The sequence below is a fragment of the Cryptomeria japonica genome, chromosome 11, assembly GCF_030272615.1.
Source record: "Cryptomeria japonica chromosome 11, Sugi_1.0, whole genome shotgun sequence".
Lineage (NCBI taxonomy): Eukaryota > Viridiplantae > Streptophyta > Pinopsida > Cupressales > Cupressaceae > Cryptomeria > Cryptomeria japonica.
The window spans coordinates 29381676-29393689 of NC_081415.1; the positions used below are offsets into that span (position 1 = coordinate 29381676).

At 36.7% G+C, this 12014-nt stretch overlaps 1 protein-coding gene across 2 annotated transcripts; it reads right to left on the reverse strand.

The window, feature by feature from the left end:
• LOC131050841 (uncharacterized) lies at positions 1 to 1191 on the reverse strand. Of its 2 annotated transcripts, XM_057985134.2 has the most exons (3): positions 1063 to 1191; positions 784 to 927; positions 1 to 697 (listed from the first exon to the last, which is right to left on the reverse strand). In XM_057985134.2, the coding sequence occupies exons 2-3, from the start codon at positions 904 to 906 to the stop codon at positions 347 to 349; spliced, it is 474 nt and encodes a 157-aa protein (XP_057841117.2). In that variant the 5' UTR covers positions 907 to 927; positions 1063 to 1191; the 3' UTR covers positions 1 to 346. The 2 variants fall into 2 exon arrangements, with proteins under 2 accessions (XP_057841117.2, XP_059070182.1); XM_059214199.1 differs by having other exon boundaries at positions 784 to 1079.
• Between the last annotated feature and the right edge of the window lie 10823 nt (positions 1192 to 12014).

Here is a 12014-nt window from a genome sequence, read left to right on the forward strand (position 1 = left end):
TCATGTTAAGGTTCAGAGAGCAATAACAAATTTAAATTGAAACGGGGAGGAAGTGAGACTCGAAGAGCTCAATTCCTTAGTAATGATACTAATGTGTATAATTAGGATGCAATAAGATCAGAATGTTCATATCTGATTCACAAATTACAGATTATAATAAAAGCTTGTCTTCATTACAGCCAAATGGGTATTCATGAAATGAATACATTTCACTAACAGGAGAAGAATGCCAAATGGGTAATGCCCGTAGTAAGTAAATTTCAAAACAAAGAGAGTTTTTTCGTTCCTGTGTTAGAAACTCAAGTGAGATGAATGAAAAGCCAACTTACAGAAAATTCAGTGGCATCTACCTCCACGCAAGTTTACTGTGCCAGGGCTTCTGCCTCCTCTGAGGCTTGCCATTTTCTGGCTCAGGCCTAAACTTATCATCATCAAGCCAGTGGGTTCGCTTTGTGTCCATGTCCACAGTTCCTTCCTCTTTCTGTTTTTTAGCCTCCTTCTCTTCTTGGAAAATATTGATGGGGTAGAGATTAGGTGGCAGAGAAATAGGATTCTTAAGGGTAACGTAAGCTTTTTTGTAATCAGGTTTGTAATACACAAACCCTCCCCTGCGCTTATGCTTGCCTTGCATGTTCAGGGTTTGTACTTTCTCGACCTCAAACCCATATAACGACTCTAACAACCTCTTGATCTCAATCTATCAACACAAACCACAGGGCATTTCAAGATTTTTTTAATTGCAAACAGAACTAGACTGAAATAAAATAGGATTTGGGAAATCACCTTGGAGGCAGAAGGAATGGTCTTGAATGCAATCTCCTTGATGTTTTCCAGTGAAGAGGGCATCACAAGCTTCAGGGGCAAATTAGCCATGTGTATCACCCTTCTCCTCACGTTGCTCGCCATTTTCCTGAAATCAAATTCTTCCTGCAACAAAAATTTGCAAAAAAATTCTAAAAGTTTTGAACTCAAATGCAGGTTTTATTGCATGTCATAAAGCACTTGCACAAGTTTGCAATCAAAATCCACCAATTTCAAGAAGCTCAAGCTTATGACAAGCACCTTTGCCGTAAAATGCCTTCATGATTGGAGGGTTTCGGGTTTATGTCGCAAAAGCATTGAAAAATTTAATTAACTATTAATCAAGAACTAAGAATAAACATCCACGGTTTGATCTCTGTTATTACAGTTTGATGAAGTGGATTCTACTTCTTGTGACGTTAAAAGTCTGATTACAAATTATCTCTAAATAAGGTCTTTTTTAATCTATTTATCCAAATTTTTAAAGGTTGCTTCATATTAAATTTAGTTTATTTAACGTATTTATCTTGAGTATGTCAAGTCATAAGATTATGTTGTTCTATATTTTATTTTGATTTTTTTATTATACAATTTTTTTTATTTTTTTTTAATTTGGTAATATCATCTTTTCTTTCTTGTGTGGAAAGTTGTTTTGGTTATAGATAATCTTAAAACTCTTATAGAGTTTGTTATCAACTCTTACAAAACAAAATATTTTTCCAAGGAATTGTATTATAAAAAATAAGTCACATTCTTGCATGATTATTTAGGAGAATTAAATAAATAATTACAATAATTATATAAACAATTAATTTAGATAAATGAGTTAGAATTAACAAATGAATTTTTTTATGTTCTGATTAAGTCATGAATTAAATAAATTTAAATATGATATTTAGTTGGACTTTGAAGATGGTAAAATGATATTAAAGACTTTAGCAATTGTTTCGTCGCATTATCAAATTGTTAGGAATTGAATAGATGAATGTCTTTAAATCTACAAATTGTGTGAACTCTACTTTGGTTCACCTACATGAGTGTAGAATTAAACGTCACAAGTGTAGACCTAAATAGTCACGAGAGTGAATTGGCACAAATGAACTATTGGAATTTGATCACCTCAATCTTATAATATTTAGATCAATGTAAGGACTTGTGATGTTTACATATTTGAAGAATCTACTAAATCATGAAGTTTGTGTTCTTATTTGAACCCTTAGTTGAACTAATATAACTACTTTGGAACAAGGATAGAGGACATAAAGCAAGTGTACAATGGAACTAGGATGATGCATTTTGAATATATGCATTAATAATGCTATTATGATGTCCATATATGCTCTATAATAATGTCCTTCAATTACTCTTAGGTGGTTCCTAGATTGATTTCAAAATGTATGAATGAATATCTTTATATACAACATATAGCACACAAATCAATATAAAGTATATGTTTTAAGTTGTCTTACAATGACTAATGAAAAGGTTAGTGGAGTATAAATTTGAATTTTTTAAATTTATAAGTTTAAGATTTAGAACTAAAGCTTTTGAAATGACCTAGGTCAAGTCTATACTCATAGTTTCAAAATAGAGTAACGAATTGGGGATATAGGGCTCAAGATCAATTTTTGGGGATGGTTGATAACCTAATTAAGAAAAGGTAATGTCATGAGACAAATGTAGGCAAAAATATGTCACTTGTAAATTAGTAGGCCTAAGATGTAAAGGAAAAGGGCATGGGTTACATTTTTCACATTACATTTTATCCCCACTTTGATGTGCATGCAAAGTACTATGTTGACACGCATAAAAAATAAACAAGTAGTACGTTGGGTGTAAGAAGTTGAGTCCCTAATAAGTGCAAAAAGTGGAAGAGTTTTTCCTAATTTTTAAATTTTGTCACAAACAATCTTAAAAGTTGAAGCATTTAATCCTTGAATTTTTAAAAACTTTAGCAATATAAAATGTAGTAGTCCAAGTCTAGTTTTCAAATATGTAATTTACTATACTTAGATGATACAAATTGATTTTTCATAGGCATGTATAAAAATCACTTTCTAAAAGTCACTTTTTCAGGACCATACCATGCATGTGTACAAACACCATAGTTTTACCTTAATAAAAGTAATTTTTTGAATCCTTTTTGTATTAAGCATCATATAAACATGAGATACAAAAATCAAGAGTTTGGGCTGAGAACCTTTGAGCTGACTAAAGAGTTAACACCTAAGATCAGGAGCTATATCAGATAACAACTCAATCCACGATACACAGTGATTTACATAGGAGCTGAAATTACAAAATTACATACAAAATGATAGTCATGATAAAGCATCTCTGGGGGTGCAGCTAATTGAACACAAAGGAGGAACCAGGGTCATTGTTGTTGCCCATAGGGGGGAGCCAAGCAGTCCAACCTAGTTCTCCATTGCTCCAAACTAGCACATTTCCATCAGCAAACTGATCTCTGTGGGGGTGGGAGGGCATTCCTTCCAGCTCCAGCTCAATGAAGTCTTCTCTCTGTTGTTGTGCCTCCATCTCTTGCATGAACCTCATCAGCCCTTGCTCAAAGTGAGTCTTATTGCTTCCCATGCGATCCCAGGTGAATCCATGCAAGAGCTCCCTTATGAAAACTAGAGTGGGTCCATTCTTTAACCACCTGTCAAATTTGTCCTCCTCCAGTCTTAGAATGGTTGTGACCTGCATAGCAACAAGGTATCGGATGAGTCTCCTAAGAGACTCAGTGAGGTTCCTACTCTTACCATTAAACACATCATCATTCCTAAATTTCCAGATGATCCACATAATTTCCAAAGAGAGAGCAGACCAAAATAGATTAGCATGTTTCTTACCGCCTTTAATATAACCAAATACCATCTCTTCAACAGTAAAATAATTGCTATTAAGTGAGATACCAAACAGATTCCATACTTCTCTAGCAAAATGACAGCCAAAAAAAATGTGATAAACAGATTTTGGGATACAAGAAAGTTTACACAGAAGGGGGTTTACGTTGATGTCTTTCAGTGGCAGTTTATGAAGAATGAGTCTCCGGGCAAAAAATTTCTTTTTAGGCTCGGTCGGGTAGGACCAGAATCTCGATAGGGTAAAATGCCATTGTTTAGGGTCCCATGACAAGTTTCAGGCGCAGTTAAGGTGATCAAGGATGTCCCTAGAGTCAGTAAGGGCAGAGTATATCATTTTGGCTTTGGTTAGCAGTAGGGGGGATTCATCTATCCAGCAGAGGGAGGCTAAGGGAGGAGAGGAAGAGGGGGGGGAGGCAGGGAGGATGGGGGCAAGTGCAGAGTTGAGGATGGAATAGGTTATGGCTTGGGAGAGGGAGAGGTTGAATCTAGAGTTGAGAGATTCCCAGGAGGATAGAGTGCCATTTTCCAAAATGTGCTCAAATGTGACCAGTCCCTGGTTATGCCATTTCAAGGCAGAGCATCCTTAAAGATGCGCTAACTCTTTCGCGTTGTGCAGAGTATTCCACCATATAGACCTTTTTACATTGAGAGAGCCTTTCTTATCAATTATGTCATTATTGCTAATGTATTGTCTAACAAGATTCCAAGCTTTCCATATAGACTTGAAGACTTCTGATCCTGAGGGGGAGACCTCAAAATTCCTCGCTATCAGATCACACATGGGTAGGTTCTTCCTTTTTTTGCTGATTTTGGAGTTGAGCATTGTATATTGTTCCTGACAAGGACTTTCCAGGGTTCATTGCCTTCAATGGATTTAGAAATCCATTTGGCAGCTAGAGCAATTCCTTGAAGTTTAAGGTCTTTGAGGCCCATGCCTCCTTGCAACTTAGATCTAGTACACCAATCCCATTTAACAGCATGTTGTTTCTTTTTTCCTTTTCCATCTGACCAGAGGAAATTCCTGATTTGCTTTTGAATGTAATTGAACTGGTAGTTGGTGAATAACCAGGCTGAGGAGTAGTATATGTTATATGAAGAGAGTAGCTTATGGCAAACTTGGAACCTACCTGCTAAGGAAAGGAAGTTCCGATTCCATTTAGAGAGTTTCTTATCTACCTTCTTTCTGAACCATTCCCACATTTCTTTCAAATTTGGAGAGACTGAGAAGGGGATTCCCAGATATCTAATGATGGCACTTGGGCCTTCCCACCTAAGATCAAACTTAGACAACCAAATAGGAGGATCATCAGTCCATCCCAGCAGGGTGGATTTGTGGAGGGTAATTCTACTACCTGATGCTTTGCAGAATATCTTGATGTTGTGAAGAAGATGTATTAAGTTCTCCTCTTCTAGGGAGAATAGGATAGTTGTATCATCTGCAAACTGAATATTCCTAATTTCTTCTTTATTAGGGAGTGCAATCTCTTTTACCTTAGGGGATAAGCTGCAGTCCTTTAATATGTAGTGCATAGCATCTGCAGCTAGGACAAATAGGGTCGAGGCAAGAGGACATCCCTATCTAATTGATTTGGAAAGCGAGATGTTGTCAGATTTTAATCCATTCACTTCCACTACTGCATTAGCATCACTAAATAGGGTCTGGACAATCCTGCAAAAGGAATTTGGAAAGCCCAGACTAGCTAGCATCTGTAAAATGAATCCCCATTCCATCCTATCATATGCCTTCTCAAAATCTATTAGTAACATAGCTCCATTCTGCCCTGAGAACTTGGCCCAATCTAGGGACTCCCAGCAGGTCACCAAATTCTCCAAGATGAACCTACCTTTAACAAATCTTGTTTGAGTAGGACTAACAATCTTCGGCAGTATACTAATTAACCTGTTTGCTACTACTTTAGCCAAGATTTTATAAGATACATTTAGTAGTGTGATGGGCCTCCAGTTCTTGACCAAGGTCTTGTCTCCTTCCTTGGGGATGAATTTGATAAGTCCTTGATTGATCTCTTTGCCAAGGGTCCCTTTAGAAATGGCCTCCAGATATAGGGCATGGAGGTCATTAACAATCCACTTAGAATTTTTCTTATAGAATTCCACTAGGAATCCATCAGGTCTAGGGGACCTGTCATTACCCATAGAGGAGATGGCCATAGCTATTTCCTCCCTTGAGATGGGGGATTCCAGCACTTCATAATCCTTCTCATCAAGCTTGGGAGGGGTTAATTTCTTTACAAGCTCTCTAGCATGTCTGTGATCGACGTCAAGCTCTTCTGAGGAAAAAAGGTTTTGATAAAAGAGGGAGAAGCATTGTAGGATCCCCTGGGAGTCTGTGATGTGTGTTGTTGTCCCAAATATCAGAAATGCTCTCCTTAGCATCCTTAACTTTGAGCATGTGGAAAAAGAATTTGGACCCCTTGTCCCCTGAGTCCAGCCCGTTAAGTTTGGATCTGGTTTTAAGACCTTTAATTTTCTAGTTTTGAATAGCCCTGAAGGTGATCTTTTATTGTCATCAGAGAGAAAGAGAGGTTACCATCATTTAGAAACTTCTAGAGATTCATTTTTGCTTTACATAGTTCCTCCTGCAGGATTATTTCATCCCTCTTGGCATCGTTGGCCCTCTTTTTACCCACTGTTTTACAAAGGGTGGTCCAAGTTTTGATGTTTGCATTCCAAGCATCTATGTTAGAGAGCTGGCTCTTATCCCTCTTATTAAACAGTCTGATGAAGGCCATGGCAGAGCACAGGTCCTCATCATCTAGGAGTCTAGTGTTTAGGATGAATGAAGAGGTTCTTGAAGAGGGGAGAGGGGTCACTGGGGAGAGGTCTATTCCCATTATTATTGGGTGATGATCTGAGAGGGTATAAGGGGATATAGAATAGTAGTCACCATTAGGGTCCTTGTGTATCATAAAGTGGGATTTATTGAGGTAGATCTTGTCTAATCTGCAGTATATCCTTTTATTCAGTTGTTGATAATTGCACCAGGTGTACCAAATAGTGTTTAGATTGTCTTTCCTCCCAGCAATAGGGTCAAACAGGTGTAGTTTATTGATCATTCTATCCCATTGTAACCTTTCCATTCCCTTCCATTCAAATTTATTGCCCCCCTTTTTATCACTGGGAGATTCTATCATGTTGAAGTCTCCCCCAATAATCCAGGGGATATCCTCTAGCATTGTTAGCCAGTTCCATAGTTCACCTCTTTCTATGTAGTCATTCGGGGCATAAATAGACCAGATTCCAAACTTCAGGTTCTCCATTTGAATTGAAACCCAAATAGCTCTGGCACAGGGGGATTGACCCCAGTTAACTACTTTATTGGCCCATTTAGGACTAAGGAGTATGGCTAAGCCACCTTTTCCTTTGGTATGGTTAGTGTAGAAGGGAGTCGCTTCCTTCCAAATACATTTGAGTCCAATTTGCAGTGTGAAGCCCACTGCTTTTAATTCATGCAAGAGGAGGCAGTCCATGTTCTTATGAGCACTGAGAAATCTCTTTATGATGTATTTTCGATCAGGGGCCTCCAGGCCTCTGATATTCCAAGAAATGGTTTTCAACATGAGTCACTTGGTTGGGAGGGGTCGGTTAGGGCTTTGAAACCCTCAAAACACTTGGGCCAGTCCTCTTTGTTTGTTATATTGCTAGCATCAAATGCAATAGAAGAGGAGGGTCTTCCTCTCTTTTTCCTTGCATCGGAGATTTGTTCAGGGCCTAGAGATTCCTTCCTGTTAGCACTATCTTTATTGTTCTTAGGAGACCTCTTCCTTCTCGCTTTCCTATGTTTAACCATGGTAAATCCATCTTGAGGTACTGTAAGTCCTTGCTCAAAATTGGTTTCCACCAAGGTGAATGGATCATCACTGGGATGCATTACCTGAGTGGTATCAAATTCTATCTTCGGGGCACTGATAGGGGTGCTATCAGTGAGGGGGACACCACTAGTAGGGTCTCCCTTAGAGTCCTTTAAGTTACCAAATTCTTCTAGAGGGGTTGATGGTATTTTCTCTAGAGAAGTTCCTTGCCTATCCCCTTTCAGGGTATGGGGTTCCTTAATATTGAAATCATTTGGTTCTTTGCAGGTGAGTTGCTCAGGGTCTTGGGTCAAGACCCTACTAATGGTGGCTGCCAAGTCTGGAGTACCCCTATCAATGTCCTCAAGGTCAGGTAGATGACACCGAGAGGCTTCAATTTCCAATTTCTGCTTGAGGAGGTTTAGTTCAAGTACTTTTCTTGCGTCCACTACTTTTCTCAATTTTTCCATCACTTGTTGTTGTGCATTAAGAGTCCTCGGATTTGAGGGGTGAGCAGGAGTATCAAGAGAATCCTGGGGGGTGAGGGGGGGAGGTTGAGCAGTGGCTAGGGCTTCTTTAATGGCATTGTTGTAAACTTTTTGAATCCTTTTGGGAAATAATGTGTAGCATAATGAAGATTGATTAGTATTTTTTCTAATATTTTATTTGCCCTAATTGTTGTTTTGAAAATCTCTTGTACACAGCCACCATAATTTGACCTAAACTAATTGTTTTTGTATTTTTTTCATTGTGTAAAAAATTATGTATATATTGATGTCATATAATTTTTTTACAATTATTGTGTGTAAAGATGTTACATAATTTTTTTACAATTATTGTGTAATAATTGTGTATATTGATGTCATACAATTTTTTACAAGAAATGTAAAAAAATAAAAGTTCTTAAAAAATATGAGAACTAGATATTTCAAGTTTTTGGGCCACTTCCATTAGAAATTAATTAAAAAATAGAAAAACAAATCCACTTATACAAAAAATACATATTTGAAAACTAGACATCATCGTCTATAATGGGTTTAAATTCATTAAAAAAATCTAAACAAAAATTTATTGGCCATTTTGTCAAAGTCAAGTTTTCTCTTGTTGTTTCATGCCATCATACTTGGAAGACCAAGGCTAAGGGTTGGGTATCCAAGCCTAAAACAAGGCAAAGATATAGTTTTTAAATTTCAAAATTTCTGAAACGTGTATCTGCTCTAAAATTCATACCCATTTAAAAAATGAGCAGGAATATGATGTAATTAGAAACAAGTGCCAATGGGTACCTGTTTTAAAATATAATGTATTAGAAATGGGTACCTATTTTTGCACAAAATGAGTACATATTTTTGCATGAAATGAGTACCCATTTTCAAAATCAAAAGAGGAGTATAAATTTTGGTTTGGGATCCCAAACCAAAATGGGTACCCATTTTTGACAAAAAGAAAAACAGGTACCAATTTTTGTCGACATTTTTTCTAAGTTTGAAACTTCCCCTTAATTGGAACTCAACTTCTTGCAAAGATATTGTATTTTTATGAGACAAATGTAAGGAAAAATATGGCACTTGTAAATGAGATGTTGCAATACAGACCCTCTAATTGAAGTAAGCCTAAAACAAAGGAAAAGGGCATGGGTTGCATTTTTCACATTACATATTACCCTACTTTGATGCACATGCAAACTACTATGTGGACACACATCAAAATTAAACAAGTAGCATGGTGGTGCAAGAAATTAAGTCCCCTAAAAGTGTTGAAAGTGGAAGTGTTTCTCTTGATTATAAATTTTTTACATAGTTGGTCTAAAAAAATGAAGCACTTGACCATTGAATCTTAAAAACGTTTAGTAATAAAAAATGTAGTACTCTGAGTCTAGTTTTTAAAAATGTAATTTATTCTAATATACCCAAATGATACAAATCAATTTTTCATGGGCGTATAAAAACCACTTTCTAAAGCCACATTTTCAGACCATAGCATACATGTGTACAACCACCATATTTTGACCTAAATAAAAGTATCATTCTGAATCCTTTTGGGAAATTATGTGTAGTATATTGAAGATTAATTGAGAATTATTTTTCTAATTTTTTGCCAAATATTTTTAATTAATTTTTTAGTGGCCCTAACTATTGTTTTGAAAACCCCTCATGTATAGCCACCATAACTTGACCTAATATATATATAATGTCATCTGATTTTTTTACAAGAAAGGTAAAATATAAAAAAGCTATTAAAAAATATGGAAACTTGATATTTCAAGTTTATGGGATAGTTTCATTATAAATTAATTAAAATAAAAAAACTAATCCAATTATTAAAAATTATATGTTTGAAAACTAGACATCGTCATCTATAATGGGTTTTAATTTCATAAAAACAATCTAAAGAACTAAGCACGGGTTTTAGGGTTTGGAGGCATGTGGTGGGGTTCTTGGCCTTTTGACGTGGAGGAGTGCATACAACCTCCTCCATGCATGTAAGTGACTCTAGTTTCTCGTTGTTTTCCCCTCATTTATTGTCTTTATTTTTGTTGCTCTTCTCATGCGTGTGTTTGTTGTTTATATGATCTTTCGGACAAAGGCTCATTTATGTCAAACGAGCCAGATGAAAATGTCAAGGCTTTTAAAGGCACTCTTCTTGATTCTTACTCATCACTAATTTAAGACGCTACAAAATTTGAAACTAGGGTACCAAAATTTTACACAGGTATTGATGGCATCAAAAGAGGAGGAGGTAAGCATCCTACCCTTTCTATGTTTATCCTTATTGTTTCTCCTAACTCTGTAATGAACAATGTCATTAATAATGAGAAAGCCAGATTAAAAGATATTGCAATTTTTCTTGCAACCACAAACATTTCTAATTGTCCGGTCCGCAAATTCATGGATGAATGGTTAAAAAATGTTTGGGTAAAAAAATTGGGGCTTCATTTCTCATTTTCTCGCATGATTCAAAAGGGTTTGGTTCTTATTTTCTTTAATGATGCTAAATCATAAGACTTGGCCATTAGTAAACAGTTTTGGCATGTTGATAAATGCACTTTCAGAGCGATCAAATGGTCCCCCGATGTTGTCAATGATGAGATTCTAGCCCTTTCTTGCCCTAGATGGTTCATTATCAAAAATCCCCCCCTTATATTGGGTATTTATTCCTCAATTGCTCAAATCTGTTGGGAGGGTTATTAGAGTGGATAATACTCACTCTCGGGTTCCCCACTTGGACGCTAGGGTTCTCATAACCCTCGACCCTAATAAGGATATTCCTAGGTTTGTTAAAATCAATGTGGATGATGATCCAATTACTTGCCTTATCAAAGTTTTACGCAGTATAAATGCATGATTTCTAGATAGACAGGAAGGACATGTTCGAAGGAACTGCCCTATCCTTATCAATCGCAAGTTGAATCCTTCCCCTAATGGCAATATTGGCAGTGATTCCAATAATGTCGATTTCTTTGAACCTATGGGTACTCCTACCCCTATTATTGAGAAACTTAATGCTCTTAAGAATGTTGTTTCTAAGGCTATTAACAAGCCTTCAATCCCTCCTCCTTCTTTTGATGAGACTGTAACTTTTGGGGGCTTTAGTGCAGACCCTCCCCCACATTCGGCTATTGCCATCTCCATTTCCCAGTTGAGGGATGACAAGGCTAACCCTACTTCATCCCTCCCTCCTCCTAAGGCTGGCAAGGTCGAGAGGAAAAATGCTCAATAAATTGCCCTTGATAAAATAAGGAATCCTTCTAACCCTCAAATGGATGATGATAAGAATGACCAATTTCCTGTGGCTATAGATTCTAATAGTAAACATTCCCTTGTCAAAACTATGGTCAAGAATATTGAACATAGAACCATATTTAATGATAATATGGATGAGGACTATAATGATGACACTTCTGATAGAGGGATAAATTCTATTTGGAATGATGATCGAGTTGATGTTCTTTGTGCACCTACTAATAAGGAGAACCCTTGTGATGGTAAGCAAGTGTCGAGCTCTTCCAATAGATTTGATAATATAACTTTTTCTACCGATGTTCATCCCATAGATTGTAATCTTGATGTTGATAGTATCAAGGTCATTAAAGTAGATCCCACTATTAACAATCAGGCCTCTAGTAATTCCTAGATTTGAGGCATTAATAAATATGATCTTACAAGATCAAATCCTCTGTTTGAGGACTCAAGTGTGGATCATGAATCTTTAGTCGACGATTTATTCACCAAAGAGGATCATCCAAACTTGCAACATCCTCCTAAGTCTATGGACAATGAAGATGGTGAAATCTTAAGCATTGATGGAGAGGACCCTTTCACCAAGGTGAGAAGAAAAAGGGGGCGGCCTAAAAGTAAAAAGAAATATTCTCCCCTCCCCAAGAAGAAAAACAATAGGGAGGAGCTCCCCAAGTTCTCTATTAGCTTTAAATTTGTGAAGGACTCCTCTACCTAATGTGTGTTATGGATTTGAAATTTACTTCTTGGAACATAAGGGGGTTAGAATCCCCTGACATGAAGCATATAGTTAGAAGGTT